Source organism: Strix uralensis, chromosome 7 (assembly GCF_047716275.1).
Source record: "Strix uralensis isolate ZFMK-TIS-50842 chromosome 7, bStrUra1, whole genome shotgun sequence".
Taxonomy (NCBI): domain Eukaryota; kingdom Metazoa; phylum Chordata; class Aves; order Strigiformes; family Strigidae; genus Strix; species Strix uralensis.
In genome coordinates this window covers 10,185,173-10,210,439 of record NC_133978.1, presented here as the reverse complement: position 1 = coordinate 10,210,439, position 25,267 = coordinate 10,185,173, and the positions used below count along the sequence as shown (strand labels likewise).

Genomic DNA, 25,267 nt, shown 5'->3' with positions numbered 1-25,267 from the left:
TTAAAAAAAACATGAGAAAGGCATGGTTGATGGTTTCACCTAAATCTGCAGGACAGCGTAAAAATGGCACAAAAGTACTGATCAATTCTGATTCAAGTGCTTAATAAACAAATGCAACGGCTATCAGACTGTATCCATCTTTTAATTTCTATCACTGCATACTCAAGTTAACTATCCCAAAACTCTTATCAATGTTCTATACTGTACAGGCAGGAAAGGAGTTTAACGGACCACATGAATTTACAGTGCATTTTCCTTGCCTTACTGAGGTTAGAAAATGTGATACAGGTATGTTGTAATTCTCCTACTGATGACTAGACTTAAGTAATTGTTTTATCTTGAATGGATTTCAAATGGACTGACAAAGAAAATCTTCAACAAAGCAGCAGAACGGAGTACATATCAAGCTAGAGATCATATACTACTACACTGATAACCAAGGGATAAAATTATCTTAATGAAGATTTTACTTTTTAACAGAAAATACACTCTAATCAGACACGTATCATACAAGAGAATTGCCGGTACATCTTCTGGGTCATTTCTCGTTTCCTCTTTGCTCTTCCCTGTAAAAAGACTTCAAAGATCAATCTGTGCACTAGCTTTACAAACACATCCTAGACCTGCAACTTGTATACAGATCTTGGAAGAAATACTAAAAATTCTGCAAGTCATGGCAAAACCCAAAACCTATTTAAACTTAAACTATAGTTTTAGTAAGTTTCAGATTTGGATGATTTTCTCATTTTCTTTATAAAGGAGAAGAACTGAACTACTACAAGCTAGTCTTATCCCTAAACTACTTGAATTCTTACCAGTTGATAGATTGCATGTACATAGTAAACACGCTTACAATATTTGTTTACTAATGAAATAGTCATAGTAAAAAAGAAGTAATGTTTTTCTTTAAGAGATTTGACTAAAAATGTCACTTCAGTCACTCTCTTGAATTATTGACAACTTCTAAGTTGAAGTTGTGAGTTCAAATTGAAGCCAATTATTTGTCTGGTCTTTTTAGCTCTTAGAATCATCAGGAAGAAAATGATAGCTGTGCATGCCATAGTCCTGTTACATTTCTAGGACAATAGCACATCTCGGGATTCTTTAAGGTTTTCATGTTTTCCCTGGCAGGATTACTACTGAAAACTGATTCCTCAGAATTCCTCATCAAGAAAAAAAATTTAAGAGTAATGAGAGAAATATCAAGATGTCTCAATCTAATTGAGAACTTCCTAGCAGTTTTTCCCTTTAGAATATACCAGTTCTACCTGTAAACAAAGGCAAACAAAGCTGGACCAGAGACATCTGCAAGTGATAGATAAGTGCAAATATGTTGAGCAGTCTGAATACGATTGTTTTAGAAAAAGGGAGAAGAAAAGAAAAAAAAGCCTTTGAAATGGTATCAAAATGTTATTCCTTATGTGACCAAAACTAGCATAACTTTGTGAATCCTTCTTAGCTGAGTAATCTTACAGGAAGGAAGTACTAAACACAATTAACAATTTGGTATATTAAGAGAGTTACAGCTTAAAGAAAAATGAATCCTCCAGATATTTTTGTCATTTTTCAGTGTTTATGTAATGGGTTACAGAAGTTATTATCCTTCCAGCTTAGGAGCTAACAGACAGATGTTAGCCAAAATTGATTTGAGATCTCACCTGCAAAAACCAGACTGCTAAAAATGAGTGCAGAATCCAAAGCAATATATACCCAATTCCCATATAAATACTTCAACAAATAATTCAAATTTTCTAATCCTACTTGAAGTCAAAACTTAGTACATTTATAGCAAACAGAACTGTATCAAATTCTAGTATGTAAAAATAATTGTCAGAAAACTTCCCCTCACCTAGAAAGGTTTTCTAAATGCCAGTCTTCAGAAATGCATAGATATCTGAGCATTACAAATCCTAACTCTAAATCAAAAAGTTCTCATTGTACTAATCAGCAAAACAAAAAATTTGTAAATTACAGAAGAAACTACATTTGTATGGAAAGTTGAGTTAAACACAAAAACATCTGAAATATGTGAAAGCAGCAAGCTTTTGATAATGCTATCTGGAGTTCTTTTGACAAAAACTAGGTAATATTTGAGCTTTTCCATTTGGACAATTTTGCATTTTTACATATAAAAATAGCCAAATATGTATCTTCCTCATTATCCTTCATGACCTAAAAAGGTCTATGCAGCTTAATATCCAGAAAGTTAGCAATTCAAAGGTAGAAGACAGCCACATGCTCAGAATTATAAGGACACTAAAGCTCTGCTATGATCTTTGCTAAGTTGTTTTAAATACTGTACTGTTTTCTAATTTTGTGTTTCTACTTAGTCAAAGTTTGTCCAATTATTACGATTATAAATTTTAATCTACTCAAATTGCTATATGCATTAACATTCAAGATGACACTGAAAGCTGAAAAACACCACTTCCAAAATATAGACGTAGCAGTTCACAAGGTATCTAACACTGAAAACTTCATTATCTTCATCCACAGCTTACATCTTTGTCTTATACACAAGTTTTCCTTTTGTTAGGAAAGTCTTAATAAATTATGACCATGTTATTAGTCAAAAAACAAAACCAGCCAGCAGAAGGACTAGTACTTGGTGAATTCCATCACAAGAAGGAAGGGGGAACAGAAAGATAAAGAAGCATTCCACCCTCTAGGCATAGTATTTTATTTAACAGAAATCTTTTTTTAAAAAAAAATTGTCATCTGCATTGCTTTGAGTGCACTTTTGATAATATTTCAGGGTGGGACAGACTATAACTTGGTGTCAACTGTCATGCTAACCAGACTTCTGGTTTTGTCTCATAAAGAAAATATTCAGACGGACAAACATCTGCATTCTTTTGGGATACTCCTGAAACGAAAAGATGGACTCTAAAACATTTTGAGTACAGTGTAACTGAAGAAAATTAGTTCTCCCCAAATTGAAAGCATGTTAGACAAAATGCTTTGTGCATATGCTCCGTTTTGCACAACAAAGAAACAGACTTTTCTGTACCAGCAATAGCTTCAGAGACTTGCACGTATTGATGCACCAATCAAAAATACCCTGCCACATTAGCTTAAGAGATTTTTCTCTTATTTCTCTCCAGTAAAACTGGCTGTTACATCATCCAGAGAAAAATGACAACATATCCACAAAGAGGATTACCAGGACTACATGGCTATCAAACCACTGAGATTGTATTAGCTTTGTACTGGAAAACTGAGACAAGCATGTTATATTGATCAAGAAGTTAAATCAATGTGGTCATGACAGCAATATTCATTGCAGTATCACTATTTTAAAATTCCCTTCAGTTTCGCTTTGGTTTTTCTGCATCTCTAACCTCAATCCCCATCTTGATTCCTTATATAATACCTCTGTACAATGAAATAAAGGCATTTTCTCCCTGCAGTATTTTGAGGAACGAAGGGAAGTGAAGCAATGAGAAACTGCATGCACATCTCCGATAGACATGCATCATGCATAGGAAAAAAAACCCCAACAAAACAACAGTGAAAATGCATGAGGAGGAGATGGGAAGAAATCTGAAGTTGTACTGTACCACGCTTTATCACAGAAGTAATGGACTAACTTCTCAACTCCTTGCCAATGGCATAATGGGAAAGCAGAGACAAGAAAAAGACAAGGACAATGATGTCAGAGGACCAAGACAAAACAATGAGCAATTGCCATGACAGAACTGCAACTTTTCACCATTTAAATTGCAATTACCATGTCCCCCACTGGTTTTTAATCCACCTTCCAGAAACAACGTTTTATAGCAAGACCTGCACAGAATACCTTTGCTCTTACAACAAAGTCTTAACAGTTAATCTCTTACACTTCAAACACTGTTTAAAGCTGTAACTAGAATTTGTGTACGATTACAACTGTATATATCAAAAATATTTGCATCCATGCACATACATGTTAGATATCTAACAATGAAGAACGTCATAAGATACACAGCATTACATATTTTGACCATATTGCCCACGCTGTTTAATAACCCATCTTCCTAGCAGCTCACTTGAGCTTGAAGCAACTCCAAACTCTTACGGTTTCTTTTTGGAGGAGGGGTGGGGGTGAAGGGACAAAAACCCTGCTACGTAAGTTTTTCATTTTCTGATCAGGTTTGACATTCCTTATCTCACTGACTTGGCAAAGGATAAGCTGTCATTTCACAGGTCTTCACTTGAAGACACAGCCTTGCTGAACGGCTACACTGGAAAGCTCTCATTTTCTACCTCTGGAAAACATCAAGATTTCACACCTTATATCTGTAGCATTAGCCAATACCTTCATTTTGGATTTACTTATTTTTTTCCTCTCTTAGTTAGCTATATTATACCCATATTTCAACACTGTAAAATAGGATTCCATAGTATGGAGTATGACTTCAAATAATGATACAAAAACATCCTAATTTTTTTTTTGAAACACATTCACCACAGCATGAAGGTAGTAAAATAATTGGTAATATGGTATAAAGGCATTTCATCCATAAATACAGGTATGTGCAACACAGAAATATGACCACATGTAAAATTAAGCATTGTCTACAAATATTTACTTTGTTGGGTACAAGAGACATTTCTCTTGTAGTCCAATCAGCAACTACCCAACTTGGGAGAACGGAGTTTTTCTTAAAAGAAAGCTTCATATAGCTGAACACTCCTTTCTCAGAGCAAAAAATTATATATGAAGGATAGTAAAGTAATGATTCCAGGACATTTTTAATAATTTGTCACCCTCAACATAAGTCATAGAACTTCCAAGATAATATTCTGAAGCAACTTTGTTCTGCTAACACCAACACTTTGTACACCCTACAAAGAACCTGAATTGGTCAATAAAGGCTTGGAAACATTTCATAGTGTTAAGCAACATACCTTTGTTTAAAAAAATGCATGAAAAAAAATCAAAGCCTGGACCTGATTTATAGTCAAAGTGCATACAGCAGCTTTCTTGCTGATGATAAATAACTGTGTGTCAACTGCTAGAATTGCTTACATTATCTTTATTTGTAATGCTTACATACAAAAAGTCTAAATACTTTTTCCATGAAGTGCACAGTAAGCAGAGATGTGAACAACTGCAATGCTTGAGTAGCAAACCAGTTTTCATCGGTGTTTCTGTGTGGAGAAGAACTTGGGGCTAGGAGCCTTGAGAAGGTGGTATAATATTCTTGTATTACAACAAAAGTTCATAACTGGTTCATTGACAATGTGTATTCTAAATGCTGTGTTTCTAGAGCTGCATCATTAAAGCTCCAGGAACACAAATGCAAAAGTTTTAAATTGTATCAAAGAAAGTTTACTATGTCATCAAGTTTTATCCTATAGCCAAGAGAAAAATAAAGGGCCACATAAGAGTTGAGTTCAAGACACATATGGCAGTTATAGGAATAAAAACCATATAATTTTGTTCATAAAATGACAAAAATCATGTACTGTTATGAAAGTGTTTATGAAATACAAAATGCTCAATTGTTTCCAAGGCTGTTGAAACAACATGAAGTTAAGAAATGTGAAAGTATTAAAAATGAATTATTAGAAGTGCAAAACATACATCCAACCCTAAAGTGTGTTAACAAAGTGCAATGATAGTTGATAGGGCAAGTTCAGCAGTAGGTATTCTAGCGCTGGAGCTGGTACTAATAGAGAAGAACTGTAAGCATATGACAGTATTGTAATATTACGTAGCCAGGATATATATTACCTGTCCTGTACAGCAGCAGTAAAGTTATATTACAGTATATAAGCAACTAAAAATGAACAGTTTACAGACTTATACCCTCAATCTACAGTGCTTGTAAGTGATCTACACATCCATCAGCTATCAACAACACAGTGAAGAAACCTGCAGCATTCACAAGCACGGATGATATTTTAGGTTCAGGATCCGGAAATTGGAAAATAAATGCTTGAATTCCAAGATCTCCAGACAGAAAACACAGCCAAACAAAAACTGAAACTACTTCATGTTCCCATCACCTTCTCTATATTATTGCAAAAGAACACCGACATTGACATTAAGGCTGTTCTCTTTTTCTCAGTGGTGATACCCAGCTCGTCACTTGTCTGGAAAGCCCACATTTGGCACTCCATACTAGCTCAAAAACCAGCAGACCAAAACCCACTGAACCAAGGAAGAGGTAATGTGAGGAAAGAAGGATGCTACTGATAATTCCAGTAATGCTCTACTTTATGGGACTCTTCACACAGCAATAAATCATTAATTTTGCAAGTGTCAGTAGAAATGTCTAAGACACCTCCTAATTTATACTGTATTTTTATTCTCGGTATCTTTTGATCAAACCTAAGACTTAAAGAAAAAGGCTAGGAACACTCAGTTATAGGAAACCTTTATTTTCCTAAGCAATAGGTTAATTGTTGAAGTTAATTAGTCAAGGGTCAGTTTTCACCTACTTTATTTCCTTTACTAGTAGTTGATAGAATTTAATATAAGATGTATACTAAAAAATCCAACCTGCTTTAGTAACGGAAGTTTATGCTACAGAATCCCTTGAGTAAGACGTTGCTGCCGTTAGTGGAGGAATGAGGTGAGGGCTCAGAGAACTGGTAAGAGCTTACAAAGTTTTCTTCTTCAGTTAAGCAGTCAATGTGAACAATGTGACACCAGAGGCACACATCTGGCAGCTCAGACACCAGCCTCCCATTCTGACTCTTCAATCTCTAAGTCCCAAAACCATGACATTTGTATCTTCCTCAGGTCTAAAACTGATCCTATGGAACTCAGACTCTCTGCTGACAGGACAGCAAAACAGCCAGACTGTGCTACTGCTGGCCCTCTACCCAGAAACAGAAGATGTGATGATCAGTTTTAGGGGTTCTATGTGCATTACACACACGCACACACAGAGCCCCACATCAAACACCACAGGATAGTGAAGCACATCCCTTCATTGCATAGAGACAAGCCTATGAAACAGGCTGTGCATTCCCAATGAGTTGTTTAAATGAACATTGTCACAGAAATGTCAAGAGAGTATTTGAAACACAGTTTACAAAATATTTTACAAGATACTTTTTTCTTGTAATGGAAATAAGTTAGGATTATTGCAATCTAAAATACATGTAAGCTTAGTTTTTCAAGGTGCAGCTTACTCTTCAGATCTCCACTGGCCCTGGAAATCTTTTCCATAATTTTACTTTTTCCTTTGTTTCCTGTCCAAATACACTCTTGGGCTTTGCTAGGCAGTCAAACACACTGTAATTCTCAAATTACAGTACATTTAAAAAAATATAACTTTAGCATTATGAACCAGTTATATTTCTTCGAACAATTATCTGTTTATAATGCAATACCAAAGCACAAAATAAGACTTACCATTTCTCTATGTCTACGTAAGCAAACAGTTTTAAAATCAGCAATTGTCTTTTGTTTTGCAGATCCAAGCCAAGAGAACAAATGCATCTTATATCAGCCCACATTGTAGCTAGCACATAAGGAATGTTAATAAATCATGCAAGTTTTGCAACAGCCACTTCAATGCATTAGAAGCCTTTTTACAACAAATACCAAGAGGAAAAAAAAAAATTAGTTTCAGGGAAGCCATTCTGAAAAGTTAAGAAAACTTCTCATGAGAGGCAATGAAAACGACACTTTCTCACCAAGACTTTTATGTACATCCACAACATATTTATGTAAATGCACCCACATATGAACACGTGCGGACTTACGAGCAAACAGAACACATACACAAACAGGATAGTATATTGCAGCCATGAAAAAGAAAAGGAAAATGCAGCAAGCAAGATTTATGTTAAGACAAGACTGGAAACAAGGGCCTGGCTCAGGTTTGCCTGAAGAACTGCTGAAGTAAATCAGCATTTAATAACTGTTATAAAGCTGTAAGTTGTAGCTGCTTATATGCTGGCTGAAGGAAGCATTTTGGTTAGGCACAGACTATTGTGTATGCCTGTAAATCTGCCTGAGAAAGGAGGATACTACGAGATGAACAGTGCGTGCAAAGGGGAAGCTTCTACTGGAACACGGTGAGGGAGATGAGTGAGAGGTACAGACTCACTCTGTCTGCGGTGCGGTGGAACAGTCCGAGGGATGCCCTGGAATGAGCCCTGCCAGGGAGAGAAGGAGGGAGCAGAATACCCACCCTGTGCAGAAAGAGAGAGGGGGAGAAGTATAATAAAAAAGAGAACAGGGAAAAACAAGACACCAAAAAGCCACACCATTCTTTTTCTTTTTCCCCCAGAAAGGTATTATATTTCCCAGTTGTTCTACTTAGTAAAAGCAAATGCTACATGCTGCTAAAGCACAGAGGAAAAACAACATTATGATGCCCTAAACTAGTCAGAAATCTTTCAAAATACCTCCATTTTTATTCAATACATATGCACACATTTCTGTTAAAGATGTTTCTAAGGGAAAAGTACAGGAGCTAAGCTTTTCATGTTAAAAATACATGCTAAAAGTTGTATTTTTACAGGTTTCAAAAATGTTTTTAAAATGCCTCACCAATCAGTAAGATGCTTAACACTAATCTACTGGAAAACCAGTCAGCTTTAGTTTACAACAAAAAATTTCTAATGCAGAGAAAAACAGATTTTCTAGCAAATCCTGGTGCTTTAAAGTCCACTTCACTCATATTTTGATACTGTTACTGAACGTGAAACAGGAGAGGTGACATATAACTGTTTTCCTTGCACTTTGCTCTTGGAGCTTGAGTCTTCCATTACAGGATCAGAGAACTGCACACATCAATGCCATGCAGGGTTTGCCTGTCAAATGTTTCAGATCACCGCAAAAGTGACACACTGTGGTTGCTGCATTTTCAAAACAAGAAAAAGTAATTTTATGCAGTCTATCATTTTCTCCATACCGTTACCTTTAAAAGAAAACTATCCAAGCTGGAACTGCCCTCCCCCTTAAACCACATCATCTTGATTTCCTATTTCAGCAAGACGGGTTTATGTCTTTACAACGCCGTCACCATTTAGCAGTGAAAACTTCTGTTTTCATAAGTTCTGGAATACTGGTGCTAACAATAAAGACTGCCATTGCCTCCTGGCTACCAGTAACCAGCAGATATCAACAGCAACCAGTTGTAGCTACTTTTTCAGACAGCAGGCATAAGATACCTGAATGAACATCTGTATCAAAGAAAACATGAACACAGATTGCCACTCCTCTCTAGCTTCTCTGCTGGCTGCTACAGATCATAGTGCCAGGGATGGACAAACAATAAAGTAGTATTTTATTTCCATGCTCCTTTTAAAACAATCTTAAACATGACATTATTTCTATAAAGATATATTCTGCTTTTATTTATACTAGCAGCATTTTAAAACTTCCCTGATCTTCCGGTTAGCCTGATCTAGTTAAGATTTTATCCACCACTATACCAAGTTTCAGTACTGCCAAGATGTAACTTAATAACATATGTATTTAATCAAGCATTAGAATTTGCTAGCCAGAACACTTTTAAACTAGAGGAGGCAATAAAAAATCTGACAAGACTTCTTTATTCTTCTTCAGAAGCCGAGATAAAACAATTACTGGAGCAAAACCCAAGGAAAAAAATGAAACAAGTTCTTCAATCTGATTATCTCTAGATAGAGATATTGATTACCTAACATGTTCTTACAGTCCTCCATCAGTAGCCATTAACATCAACATAATTTTTAGACTGCTGCATGAAAGAACAAGAGTACTAGCTTCAGTCAAACAATATGACAAATTAATATAATATGTTGCATCAGCCGAGTAGGCATTAAATACAGAAATATTCCTGGGAACAAGATTAATCAATCAATGGTTGATGAGACATTAACAAAAGCTTTGGATTTTCACAGCGCTGTACAAGAGAACACTTCATTTTTCAGGCTTGTTCACATTTCATACTAGATTGTATCAGGGTGGTGGAGCAACAGCAACAAATTATTTCCATTCTCTAAACGTAACTGAATCTCCAGTTAGCAAAAAGCACAGTATTGTCAGGCATAAGTCTCATCTTGCAGAGACTTCGAGTTGGCAGTGGGCTTTTTCCAGACTTCTTTGAAATTAACACATTAAGAAAGGAGGTGAAAATTTTATATCCTCTCCCTTCCTCTCTCTAAAAAGATAAAGTACAAACCAGCTGAGCTAAATAACAGTTATAATACTATTGTAAAAGCAAAGAAATATTTAGATGTCTTGATACATTCCAGTAATTTTTAGGCATCCATATTAGCACTTCAAAGCACAGCATTAAGTAGAGTCTTCTCAATAATTCTTCATGGTATTTAATCATTACTCTGGAGAAGTAAATGAAGAAAGTGCCATTAACTTCCTTCAGTGTTTTGCCTGCTAAATGGAACTGCTCTCCAGGCATGGCTCAATCCTCCCAAATGCTGGAGAACATCCTATCATCTGAGAAGCAGAAGAAAGAGCTCTTCCTCTGGCGGCAGTCTTCAGAGTTTACACTGCTCCATAGAGGCAAATGTCAAATAAATGCCAGATTTCTTATTTGTAAAAAAATCATAACAAGCATTGTTTAATTGTACATCGAGTAAGGTAATTAAAATCAACATGAATTGAACCAAGGACCAGGAAATACAGCCCTGGGAATTTATGAAGATGGGTGTTATGACTTACACTGATTTTACAGATTATAATGTTTGTAGTGATCCCATAGATATGGAAGCTAAGAGATAAGTATCTGAAAATAAGCCCGGCTTATGAAAAGATGACTTTTCTTTTAGTAGTATTTTACAAAATTCCAGCAAATTTGCAAAGCTTTCTCCTTTAAACAACAACTCACATCCACCCCCTCCTATTAGTCAAATGTGTGCTGAGGTTCCCAAGAAATCCAAAGAACAGGAGAAAAGAAACACACACTAATAAGCACACCTCCTCAGATGATGGTACCTCTTCAAAACACAAAGAAAATGCTGTAGTTTCCTACTAAATATAGGGAAGAAGTAAAACCTGAATCACAGTTTATTTTATGCTTGATTATTAAAAAGTCTATTAAACACATAAGCAAACAATGCTAGAATCGAAAGATGAGAACGTGACTTACCTCAGCTTCTATAAATAAACAAAACACATTTGATGGGGTTCTTCTGGGGTCTGAAGCCTAGTCTGATGCAAGTCCTTCCACTTGCACTTTAATGTTAGACAGCCGTCAGAACAGTTCCTCCCCCCAGCCGTTATTGTGCATCCAGCCACTAAACTTAAATCCCATTTCTCTCTTTTCTCTCTTTTCCCTGATACTGGAATTGTGAAATAGCAAAAAGATCTCAAAAGAGAAATGATTCAAAATTTTAAACATGAGGCAAAACAGGAGACTCGGGAGTGAAAAATAACAGCAGCTGAAATAAAGCACCCTAAAAACTAGAACAAAATGATGAATGTTCTTCAGAGATCCGGATCAACTGTGCAAATGCTGCTAAATGCTTTATGAAGTTCTGACCCTAACTGCACTGGAAAACCTGTTTGGTTGGTTTTTTTAAAGGCTACTATGAAGATATTAAGGCCAGAGTTTCCCATTGCTATGAAGAGACCTCAACCTTAGAATAAGCAGTCACATGAACAAAAGCAATTGCTTCTGCCAGAAAAGGACATGAGAAATATTTCTAAGCTATTGCTGCACAGTAACTTTAGGTCAACAGCCAAATATTTTGGCTCTTTTCCCAAGGATACACCAATATCCAAACCTGCTACTGCTTTAAAAAGTCTTTTCTGCTGCAGAAACACAAATACAGGAAAGATCCATACAGCTGGAGACTTCAAGCACTTACAAGAAGAGATGATTTTTGCTGCATCTCACCTAGCATTTGCCAGTTGTCTCATACAAACTCAGAGCTCAACGTCATGAACAAACCTAGAATGACATACTTCAAGTATCAATGCAAACAAAATGTCTTTGCAGCAATCTCCTCTTGCTAGCCTAGCACACAGAGATATTATGAATGCGCAGTTCTGACATGCAACAGTCCTTTTGGAAGTATTCATGTCAAAAAAACCAACCCAAGTCAAAACAGTCTTATGTGCTGGTTTACACTAAACCAACAAAAATTGCCTGTGAAAGTTTAAAGGACCTATCTTCTGTGTATGTGCCTACATGCTATACACTGTCACTGTAAAAGCGCAAGAAACATGTGCACAGCATGACTATCTATTTAGTCCAGCTATGGTTCTGTCTCACCAAGAATGTACGTTATAACGGATCAGCAAGCCAACAGCAGAGTACTGGGCAACAACAGAAACCTAGGCTGAATGTGAAGATGAACGCTAATATAGTGACTAGGCTTCAACACCTGCAAGTTTAAATTCATAGTTGCAGAGTCAAAGCATCTAGGAAGTTCAAAGGCTAAGGTGGAAGGAGATACTAAAAACAAGACAGACAACAGTACAGAGACAGCCTAGGTATTACAAAGGTTCATCAAAACAGTTGATGTGAAAGGCTTTGGAATGACAAACTGGAACAATACTCAAATGGAAGGCAAAGAACATGTCAGTGCAGAAGTAGAGAAGAGATGTAGCAAAGAACAAAAACATACAAGCTCCCATGCAAACTGAGGGGTTTTTTGCTGTCCTTTTACCAGAGACAAGAGTGAGCTTGTATACACGTTTAGGAAGCAAAGCTTATTCTCATCACTGTGTACTGCTCTGATACCAAGGAGAAAAATCAGCTTTTACTGTACACTATCTATTGCTGCATGGCATGGGAGAGCAGATATGAACTAAGAGGAGCTGGGTTATCCTAAGGAAGCGGACCTCAGGGGTCAGAATCTTTTACAAACATCTTCAAACAAATTCAGGGCTTTGTAGTTTGCTTGTTTGTCTTTTACTTCTCAGCATCTGCAAACAACCTTTCCCAGTTCAAGAAGCCAAATAATTTGTCAACATAAACTTGACATCTAACCCCTCTACCCTCAAAATCTTAAAAATAATATCAATATGTAGTATTGCAGAATCAATGCTGCAAAGCCTGCAAAACAACTGTGGCAATAAATGCTCACATTTTTCTTCTTTGTAAATTCTGTCCATCAACATTAATTTCTTCAGGTAAGTTTATGTTCAATATCTTCTTCCAGGTTTTAGTTTTGTGGGTTTTTTTTCTTCCATGATAGTTAAGTTATGGACATAAATTAACTGGAAGCAAGTTCCATGTAAGAGATCTATAAGCAATCCATCTAGAGACATCATGGTCTACCCTGTAGGTGAGTACTTGTACAAGCCTTTATCCTGAGGATGGCTAACCAAAAATAGTGTTTCCCTGTAAGTCACCATTGTCTATACAGTCAGAAATCAAAGTTTTGAGCATACTGTCAGGACACTACTTACAAGAAATACCATGTAACAGACACAGTAGCTAGGCAGTAGGTAGATACCTATTAATTCTTAATAGGTCCAATTTTCAAAACATTTCAGCCACTATGTTTTATTACGTGAGTATGAAATTCCAAGGATTAACTTGAAGTTATACAGATTCCATTTATGTACATATTTACCTTTAAATAGGAAAAAACCCTAAAAGTACTTTCAAAAACTGCAGTCCCTAAAGAGAACAACCTCAGACAAGTGTATCACATCAGTATGGGCCATTTTCTAGAAATACTTGGTAATAAAGAAACAAACAGATTAGAATATGCCTTCTTAAAAAGAATATGTTTGATGATACTCACTTGTCTGTTTACTGGGAGAACCATGAAGTGATCAGAAATATTTGCTATTTCAAATGGACAGAAGAACTGCAATAAATTGCTGCAATTCATATGGTCTTAAATTCCTAACTGAAATATTTTATTAGCTGATTTTCACTTTCACCATTTCCTAGTTTATTCTAGCACCTATTCTTCATGAAACACTACATTAACAACGTTTGTTAAGCACATTTCTGGAATCTTTTAAAGTATTTCTTGAAACAGTAAATTACTGTGTGTTCCTAGACCATTATTTACACTTCAGGAATCAACAGAAATTATCAGTTCTGCTAGAATTTGTAAACTGTCAGAATAATCTTGAAAGTTGTGATAACCAAACTAAAGTAACTTCCTGATATTCACCATCATTTAACGTGACTGGCAGGTCAACACTTATAGGAAAAAATGAAAGAGTTAAATATTCATCAACTTTGATAACTATTACCAAGCTTGAAGAAAAAGCTTATATGCCTCAAAGGAACTATTCTCTCATTGCCAAGACTTTAATTATAATTCATTTTTAAAACATGTAGTCTATATAAAAACTTCATAATTTCATAAACATTAACTACATTTCATGATTCACACCACATTTAGAACCAATAAACCTGATTTCTCCCAGCCTGCACACTCAGTTCAAGACCATGATATTAAACTAAACAGGAATGGAAATAAAGCAAAACAATTACTTTAAGACTTTTTTTTTTTTTAGTGAGAAAGTGAGAATACATTTCACTCTTTCTGTTTCCATTCATTGTATTCCTACCTCAAGAAAATAGAGTCAATTGTCTCTCTATTGCAAGAGATATTTCACGTCATTGGGTTCCAGATCAACAATGATTTCATGTCAAGGTTTTTTTTCTACATTTATATTTCTATTAAGCCATGCAAGGAAGCATACAAATGCATGTTAGCAGAGGAACTATTAAAGCAGAAAGTTGAGGTCTGATCATTAGAACTGAAACTTGGCTACAACAGCAAGACTATCGTCTTCCTTTAAGAAATGCCACATTAAGGAGCTCCTATCAATTTGTGTTTGCTTACAGAAAGTCTATAACTTAAAAATATGCAAGTGAGAAGACATAAAAAAACCAAACCCCACACATTCCACCAAAAACTTTTCAGTTATCATTTACAAAAAAAAGCGCTTGAAAAACAGTATATCAAAAGTTTCTCAATACTTCATGAAATTTAATTTCTTTATCAACTTTCATGAGAAATTTTACACGTAGATAAAAATACTGAGATTATAGATGTGCATCAAAGTATCATATGCCTACACACATGTACGTGTATCACACACGTATGTATACATTTATCCACACACATACATACACTCAACCACGAATACAGTAGAGGTCTTTTTTCTGTTGTTTTGTTGTTTTGTTTTGTTTTTAAAAAGATACACTCCCTTAACCTGAACTTCCTTGTGACAAAAGCGTCTTTTTGAACAAAACTATTGAATAGCTTAAAAGAAATATACCGACTGACCTGATGCAAACAGACAATTGAGCTAAATGACTCCCTCCACCTGAGATATCAGCTCACATTTCCCATCTTCTCCAATACCTTTGCCTTATCAATTAATGCCACAGTTGCTCAAACTAAAGCTTCTGTAGTTAGCAACTAACTTTCAATGGTTACTAACCTGTTTCTGAATTTATGTAGAAAATGAGATAGGAAAAAAAGGAACATGGAAACAACAATAGCCACTAACCTAGTAATAGTATCAACACATAAAAACATCAAATGAACATCACATATTAAATTAAAACATGGGAAAAAGAAACAATACAAGAGCTCAAAAGCTCCAAAGTAACAGGAAAATAGAAATGTATGGGGTAAACAAAGACATTACACATACATTCTGGAACAGAGATATTGGAGCAAACTGAAAGCTACTCAAGGTTATGAACTTTTTACACTGGGTTCTTATCAGACAGAAGACAGTTGGAAAGCATGGTCTCAACAGGATAAAGCTAGCAGCTGGCGAACACACGGCATGGTGGTATTACTATCCTAGCACTGTATATTTAAAAGGTAAGACCAGGTTGGACGGGGCTTTGAGCAACCTGGTCTAGTGGAAGGTGTCCCTGCCCATGGCAGTGGGGTTGGAACCAGATGATCTTTAAGATCCCTTCCAACCCGAACTGTTCTATGAGTCTATGAGAAGAGGAATTTGACTGAAAAGAGGAATTTGGGAAGGATAGCAAGTTTGATTTATCTTTAGTACAATCTTACATCAAATAACTCAAGTCAGGGTAAAAACAGAAACAAAAAATCTAACCCATTTTTAACTTTTCAAAGAAATCTTTTATTCTCTAGCTAGAGCAGCAGCTTCAGGATCAAAAGACTATTTGCTGGTGATTGACAAAAATCTTGTTTATCATTCAAAGGTAATTCCTTATTATTATATAACATCAAATACGTTCTTCCTCCCCCATCTTAAGTATTCTATTAGTGTTCCATGAAGAATGTACGTTTTATATAATGGAAGCCAATGCAATAATATATGTGAATGAAGATGTCCTTTGTCAAAGTGATTTTCACCCAATAATTTTTTGAATGACAAGTTATTCAAATCAATGATAAAATTAATTTTTTTCAAAAAATAAAGATTAACTTTTGTTTTACACTTATGGACTGAAACTTAGAATAAATTGTTGCTTTTCCTCAACAAATATGAGAACAGGAAAATAACTAAATCCAGATACCTATGTCTTTAAAGTCAGGATATAGGAAAATATCTCATGTGTTAAGATACACAGCTTGCACTGACTGTAACTTAAATAGTGCAAAGGGTGATTATTTTAAGAGGAGACTTATAAAGTTTAATTACTTATTTTAAAAGAAATGTTTGTAATAAATGTTTAAATAAAAGGGTTGCAAAAGAATGCAATGATGCACAGCAGGAAGCATACCACTCACATACAGCTCAGAATCTCTTAAACAAGGCTAACTTGTGTGACAGCAAGTGACAAAAGTAATAGAACTGGGAAATGAAATGCAGGAGGACATAACTGAGCAGGCATGGCACACTTTACTCACAGAACTCCTCCTCCAGGAGGTTTGCGTAAATTTATCAGCATATGCGCACGTTGCCCCTGTAGGTTTTTGACTGTCTTTCTGGCAGTTACATCTAGTGGCCTTGATCAGCACCAAAAAGAGAAAAAGGAAGGAGAATTTGTTAGAAAATAACTAACTAAGCCTCTTGAAAAGCACAGTCAAGGTCCAGTGTTCAAATATTATGCATTACTTCACAGTATAGCACAATATGAATAAACTGTAGAAACCAGTATTTACAGTGCTGCGCAACCACATCTTTTTCCCAATGTATATTTATAAATAATCTAGAATAAACATTGACTTCTGGAAAGGATTTTTGATTCACTTAAATTTCTGAAGTATCACATTAAGTCACCTTTCAATGATTACAAATCTAAGTTTTACCCATCTTTATGGCAGAGTTCCTTAGCTGTAACAAAGTTTTCAGCAGTAATTAGGTATACAAAACTAGCAGGAAAGGAGATTTTCTTGACGAAATCTTTGAAGGCTGATGGTAAGAGTGAGACTAAGCATACTGAAATATCAACACTTATTGCAGAGTACTGATAGACAAGACAATTTGTTTTGGCATACTGTGATCTGGAATTCTGTTTAAGCAGCAGAACAGAAAGTCAAATCTTACACTTTCAATTTTGTTTTAGAGGGAATGATCACATGCTAGACAGGGAGAGAATGAAGATCACAGGTCAGTTTATGTGCATGTATGTAAAAAGCACATGCTAAACATTTAATTAGAGATTAGTCACACAAGACTATCTCCAGCCATAACAAATACACACAATGTGCACATCTTGGCATCTTGCCATGGCTTGAAATGGCTTGAAAACACAGCACTATTTTACAAGAATTGACACAGCAGGCAAGTTCCCCAGAACTAAATGCAGAGATATGCATGGCAAAATCCAAAGTTAAGTTAGAGCAAGAGGAAAAAGCAAAAAGGTATACGTTACTTTTGCTTAAGGACTTATGTGTCTGCCTGAACCTGTCTTATGATGGAAGTGCTCCCGTAACTTTCATTTAATCTAATCTTACTATTCAGCATGCTTTGTTTTGTTTTCTTAAAAAAGAATCAACTTTGAATATTACCTTGCTCATCTTTAAATTCTATGGTGGAATTCTTTATCAAAGACAGTAGGGGAAAGGAAAAGGAGGAAAAAACCAATAATCTTCAAGCAGAATGATAGAATTTTTAAAATACTTTATGCTTTAAGTGCCTTGTCTTTGCTTACTGTTATTTCTGAACAGCGTTTAGAATTTTACATTTGTTTTGGAAATGAAATATATTTACCAATCATATAAACATCCTTGCTTAGTGTCTCACATACCAATCATGACTGTCCTACAGAAGTATAAGATCCCAGGTGTATAGCTACAAACACACTGGAACATGTAGAATCAGACTGCTAACAGAACCTTTACAGGCCCATGAGTCCAGTAGGCCTAAACAGAACCCAAATTTACCCTTGTTATAAAGAAAGTCTAGGAAAAACATTAGATGTCTAACCCTCTTAAAGCCTTCATAAGAATTACCTATTGAAGTTACACTCTGCAGCGCACACTTTGGATTTTGTTAAACATTTAGTATTACACTTACAAGTTGATGCTCTAATTGGTTGATTGTTTCATCCTTTTTCTTCAGTTCATCTTTAAGCTGCCTGATCTCATTCAGCAGATCATCCATCTGCAATAGAACAGTAGGCAATACAAGGTTTTCTGTAAGGGTTACACAATCTAAATCAATGCATCTATGGGATGTATTACATCAGATGTTCATGGAGGGCTGGCAGTAACATTGCAACATGCTTTCCTCCTCTTATTCGCATGGTGAGATGGGCTGTAGGCATACAACCTGAAGAGTGAAGAAACTTGACTAGAAGTCTCTTTAAGAGGCTGAGTTGAGGTGACCCACTAAATTTTCAGAATACACAAGTAAATCAGTTGCATTTTTGATGCAGCAAGTCATCTGTTATACAAGCAACTGACATCATGTAGATGAACATCTCTAGTCAAACACTACCTATACTTCTCCTTACCAACATCAGAAAATACTGATGCTTCAAAGTTAAGTGAACTGCTATTTAAAAATCATTAACGAAGTGATAGAAACAAGAAGAAAATAATTGAGAAACAAACATAACTTCATATACTGAATGCAAACAGCATGACCAATTTGAATACATCCTATTAAAAACTGAAGACTTAAAATAATTACGCAAAGTTCAGAGACTAAAAAAATTGGTAAGTAGGCAAGAGTGAGGTTTTTTTTAAAATACTTTTTCATCAGTAAGTTATTTTAATGTACTTTATAAATCTGTCATTATAGCTAGACCATAAATTAGGGGGCACACTTCCGTTTAGTAGCATATATCTGCTATTTCAGTTTCACTGAAGATGTTATTAGTTACTGCTTTAGGACAACACCCAGACCGATCTGTTGTGCAATTTTTCAAACCATACAACAGTATCAATTAAAGAATTGGCAATTCAAAATGTCAGTTCAACCTAGCATTTTTTTTTAAGTTAAAAAGCAATAGTATTTCCTCTAGGAATTAAGACTAAGATTCTAAGATTTTGAGGGAGAAGAGTGTAGAAGGACAAGCACAACAAATACATCAGACAACAATTAAAGAGAAAAGGCCTAAAAGTTAACAGTGTAGAAACCAGGGTTGCTAAAGGATTATCTACAGCTTTGGTAAACCTCTTAAACCCTGAAACCAGGATTTGGACAGCTGACCTTCAAACAGAAATAAGACTGTAAGTGTTCTTCCCTTTCAAGGTATTTCTAATTTCATTATATCTTCGGCAAGTATTGTTCCCCTTCCGTAAGTGCAGAATTAGTGATCTTTCTATACTGATTTTACAGTAAGAGCCTCAAGCAATGCTATAAAACCTTACCACTGTAGAAAGTACAACATTAGAAGTCTGAGACCATAAAGATGATCCTTTTTGGAATATCCATTGTGATTGCTTCTTCCTTTAACACCCATTCTAAAACAAACTCATCTTTGACTTTGTGGGGTTCACGTTGTTTCTAAGTTACATCTGCATTATCTCAGGGAAAACTTACTTTAGGTGAAAAATATTTTAAACTGAAGTCAACAATAAATGTAATGAAACAGAGGAAGTAATTGAATAAGCATGGTATGATTACATTTCGAAGCAAAAATTGTCTTTTCAAATTCTAACACTTATCAAGCAGGCAGAAAATTTTTGGAAGAAGTTACTCTACAGCTGGTAATTCCCACACGACTGCTACAAGTACCAAAAGGCAAAGTTACTTTAATTATTTAAACCGTGGTAGCAGTTGTTAAGTATGTATTTTAAAAAGTCAAATAAACCCTTCTATTTTAATAAAACTGAAACAATGAAGTATATAAACATTTGCTAGGTTTGCATTTAAATAGAAGAAAGAAGCAAGCAGAACTACTTCAAACCAACACAGAAGCTTTTGATTTGTGTTTAAAAAACACAAACAAGTTTAACAACAAGTAGAGCAAATCAGCATCATTTACCTTAAAAGTTGACTCAGGTTCTTGTGGTTCTGGACTTGATGGAACTGAGAGTGGGATGTCCTGGAGTGACACGTTTTCATCATTCTATCAGAGAACAAAAACAAGAACAAAAGCTCGAATTACTTGCTGAAACATCTCCCTTGCTGAAACATCTCCCTTGCAAACTTGCTTTCAAGGATGGAGACACATCACCCCTCTGTGGAACTTGTTACAATGTCTGACCTCTCACTGTGATTCTTCCCTTTTTCCCCTGATAGAAAAGCCTCCCTTGCTGCAGCATGTGTACAGCACCCAAATAAGGGCCATGAACAGCCTCCCTCTCTTCAAAGCTGTAGGAACAGCTGCAGCTATGTCAAAGTGCACAAAAATCTGTTAAAAACTGGCCATTGTGTTCAAAGGTTTGTATCAGGAAGGAATGGCGATGCTATGTGATCTTAAAAGCTTCATTTCCTTCAATATCCATTAAAAAAAAAATATCTTAGCAATACCAAAATATATAGCCAAAGTATTTCAGCTAGGAATTCTTAACTGAAAAACCAACATTTTCTACTGGGCAGACCAATACAAAATTAATTCACAGAACTAAATATCAATTATAAAAACTGGAACCACACAGGAATATTCTTTCCCCCACTATGACAGCCATGGATTCTGAAATTAAGCACAGTAGGTAGAAAAGGAAATAACCAAAGATGCCAAAAGACGATTGCCTGGACGTGTCCTGAAGCACTCACATTCTCGTGACAAAAATACAGGCAGCCATTATGTGCAGTACTCTTAACCCATGGCGTTCAACCCCAAAAAGGTTCAGTTAGGTTACAAAGTCACAGACTGAACTGAGGGTGTAGTCTTGTTGTATGTTCCCAGGTTCGTGCCGCCATGTTGCGTCCACTCTTAGTGCGACAAAAAACTACAGGACAATTACATGGTCATGGAAGATCATAACCCCCATTTCCTTGGTGTAAAAAGATTTATTCTCCACTCCCTCCATCTTTTTTTCTTGATCCCTTCCATTTGCTACTTTCTTAAAGAAAAAAAAAATTAATCTTCTACTCTACAGTATCCTTCTTTATTTTTTAGAGTTCTTAGAGGGGAGTTTCTTTACCCAATGGCCTCACTGCCTAAGATTGCATTTGTAGAATATAAGAGTAGCATGTCTCAAAACCTGAGGCCAGCAACTCCCCAAAACCACAAGAGTAAAACTGCAGCTCAAATGCTATAAAGATCAATTAAGAGAAAAAACCCACAATACACCTATTTATGTTCTTTATGTCCATGAGGTATCTTATTAATCCATAAGAAATATTTCTTGTTAACTAAACTGCAGAGAAACATCAAGATTGTCCAGATGCAAAAAAGCAAAAAATTAAAACTGATGAACTTTTAATTAAATTTCTACTTTTTCCTATAGTCACCAATTACTTGCAGCTAAAACATATACAACCATCACCAGATTTAAAAGATAAAAATATAAGAACTACCATACAATTCCAAAATGCTTCTACCATACTACAGACAGTTAAATTTCATTTCTATCACTTAGATGTAATTTTATGTCTTGCAGTTTTTTGGTGTTGTTTTGTTGGGGTCTTTTTCCTAAACTTCTTGGAATTTTTTTTATTTTTGGAGATGATTATTAATTGTGAGAACAGTCACATTTCAAGGTTTCTGACTCCTTAACTTAACAAGTATTTCAGCTTACACTGTCCAACACAGTTGTATTCAATTCACAAGTAACTGCTTGTCCCTTCTGGGCAGATTGCCAGTGACAGGCTGATGAAGCAGCAGTTCAGAGTCTGTCATGAACAAGTTCTAATAGAGTGTTTTGAAATAATTTGCACAATAATATCTTAAAGAAACAAACATTACTTCATCTAAAACATCTCTAAAATACTGGAGGAAATGAACACTAATTAGAATCACAGAGTCATTTACAGATTATATTTTGCATATTTTGTATTTTATATGTCTTATATTCTACAATTAAAATTTCATCAACATTTGTTATTTTAACTATTCAAACAAATATGTGTACTCAGAAGAAAAGCTACAGTCACTGTTATAATTGTGAAGGATTAATCATGGGAATGGGAAACAAAAAATGAGACAAACCATTTCAAGCAAAAGTATCTTGCCTGGCTTTTAAAAGCTCTATCACTGATACCTCTGGTATACCTTTTATTCCCATTAAAGGGCACATAAGTGGAGCAATAAAACATTCTACAACAGCAGATTACAACCTAATCACAAAGAAAGTTAGTATGTCCATGCTCTCTGGTGATTTAATCAAGTATTCTAGCACTATGTTACACCTGAATAATATTCACTAGCAAAGCAAGAACTAAGGTAATTTGCATCAATTCCCTTACCACTGTCTTTATTATCTTGATACATATAATGAACACAGGGCAAATGAAAAAAAATCACTTCTAACACTATCAGTGGGAACTTAAGCATCCCATTGTTAACATATGCTATGAAACTTGGTTTGCTTTTGCTTTCTTGCTCATCATATTGCTAGATTGAGATTAGAGAAGGGAAAAACCAGCAGAATAAGGCTCATTCATGTACAAAAAAAAAAGCAAAGAGACAATAGAATTCGCAAAACAAATGTAACTGGTTACACACACATGCTATTTTTGGTATCCTAGAAATTATATGCTAAAATATCACTAGATTTCAGAAACTTGGAGAGAACGTACACTTTTAACCTTTAGGTAAAAGTACAGTAAACTTTATAAAGATATCATCACATTGCAACAGGCTATATAAAAAGCTACTACCTCTTGGTTTTTATCTAACGTTTTTACAATAGTAGAATACATTATTTATTACAGTATAATCACGTCTTCAGAGCAGTTGCACTAGCCTCATTTGTGCCAAATGTAAAAGATGTTTGCAAAAACAAGAACTCTGGGTAGTTTGTTAGCCATATAAAAACAAATGCATTGAAACATAAGTTTTACTTATAAACATAGCAGCACCAAAACATTGCAATCTAATTTCCTTAGCAGAAGACTGCTTTTGAAGAACAGCAGCATTAGAAAGAAAAAATAGTTGTTAATATTTGTAACTATTTCCTAAATTTAAAACATTGCAACAAACAACTCAAACCTCATACATTCTGGCAATCCTGGTACAGTTGTTTTTAACATTACTGGCAGTTTAGGCATGAAAATAACCTGCAGTATGTAAACTGACAGAGGACTAATGTTGCACACATTTACATTTAATTAGTTATGTAGGGACAGTTTTCAGCTATAGATTGACTATTTAAACATGATATAAATTCATATATATATATTTGCATGCAATGTTTAATCAAGAATATGTTCATTTAAGAAACAGTCAAGTAATATGGTAGTCCTTGTTGCTATGAGTATCAGCAACCCATTTGAATCACTACCTGTCTACAGTGATTTTCAACTCATCACATTTACTGGAAAGTTTTTGCTGATCAACAGCATATACTTCAGCTTCTGGCCAGTTTTGGGTGATCCCTACATAATAAACTGAGGTAATCGCATGCCTTAAGATATGTTTTAAGGTGGTTTATAACATTACAGCAAACCTGCAGTCAGAAACCATTACAAAATACCCCAAGTAAGACTTAGAAAATCATCCTAAATTTACTAATAGCTACACAAAGGGAACAGGTGGCTGTGGTGGAAAAAAAAATCCACTCACAAATTGCTTTCAAACACTTTTAGAATACTCGACTAAAAGGTTGCTCTGAAAAAAACTTTAAACTTCTTGAAGACAAGTGTAAAGAGGTATAATTCACCGCCTCTCTAACAACATTTTAGTATTATCAGCATAGTGCCTATACAATAAATCCAGAGGAATGCCTAAAGCTTTACAACTGTGACTATCTAAGTAGCCTGATTTTATGCTGAATATTATTTCAGCTTCATATTCCTTTGCAAAGGGTACATGCTGAGAAGATTAACACCCTTTGTTTTCCACAAATAGCTGATTTTATTGTTTTAGGACAAACTCAGTTACAGATACAATTTTTAAGTGTACATTTAGATAAAATATGTAACAATCCTTTCTTCCCGAAGTGTTAACACCATCATGCACCTTATTTTGCTGGACAATTAGTTTTCCAGAAGTTGAACATTTTTACATACCCACTACCAAATGTTACACTAACTGAAGCACTTGATTATCTTCTCAAGTCTGCATCTGCCATTTTTAATCCATCTGAAGAACATGAGCTAAAGGTTATGGGAATAATGCTCCATCATGGCTGTCACAGGTACACATTATTGCAAAATCAGAGAAGGTTATACTTACTACAGTGAAAATTTTAAAAAAACACTGCATGAGATGGACTCCTATTCCTGATTTCATTGTTTGATGATACAGAAAGATGGCAGTATGTGAGGAGTAAGCAGAGAGCATGTGTCCTGCTGGCATTGTTATCCTGGTCACACAGAGGTCAGAAACGGCTACACTACTCAAATAGTTACTTATTTTTCCAAGCAGAACTGGGAACACACCACCAAACCCGTGCTGTTGCAGCTATGCTGCTAGCAATATTCAAGGTAATTTATATACCGTATATGAGCTACAATCACAGCAATGAATCCAGGATAGCACATTAAGTCTCCCTAGGTATACATTCATTACATGCTATGCTCTACAGTAAGTCACACCACAGTTGATTAGATCATCGTATGAAATTGAATTTAATTACTATATCTTACTATCTTACTATAACTGTTCCTGTGAGACCTCATGCCTAAGACCTGACTACAGCTCTGTTTCTACCTAGCCAAATTAAATAATATTGTTAAAAGTCGTAACTGGAAAAAGGTAACACACATTTGAATGTATAATACAGGTGAAGCAAATATAAGAACTTCTGCTTCCTTTACTAAAGCTAGTCTTCTAAAGGAGCTGACTTTGCCTCTCGCTTTTTCATGTTTTGCAATAAGAGGCCTCTCATATGACCCAGACTGAGATCAAGTTCTAGCTCAGTGTTCAGACTGCTGAAGTTCATGTACTTGTTT

General features: G+C 35.4%; 1 protein-coding gene across 6 annotated transcripts in view; it reads right to left on the bottom strand.

Moving 5' to 3' along the window:
• Positions 1-25,267, bottom strand: part of CCSER2 (coiled-coil serine rich protein 2) — a 74,301-nt gene that overhangs the window by 5,428 nt on the left and 43,606 nt on the right. For 2 of the 6 annotated variants that reach the window (XM_074874409.1, XM_074874411.1), the window contains exons 7-11: positions 20,250-20,333; positions 18,332-18,418; positions 16,720-16,818; positions 8,052-8,136; positions 3,561-3,600 (exon numbers count right to left, since the gene is read on the bottom strand). In XM_074874409.1, coding sequence (XP_074730510.1) covers positions 3,561-3,600; positions 8,052-8,136; positions 16,720-16,818; positions 18,332-18,418; positions 20,250-20,333 — 395 coding nt within the window. The remainder of the gene's footprint in view (positions 1-3,560; positions 3,601-8,051; positions 8,137-16,719; positions 16,819-18,331; positions 18,419-20,249; positions 20,334-25,267) is intronic. The other 4 variants (XM_074874410.1, XM_074874412.1, XM_074874407.1 and 1 more) reach the window with 2 other exon arrangements.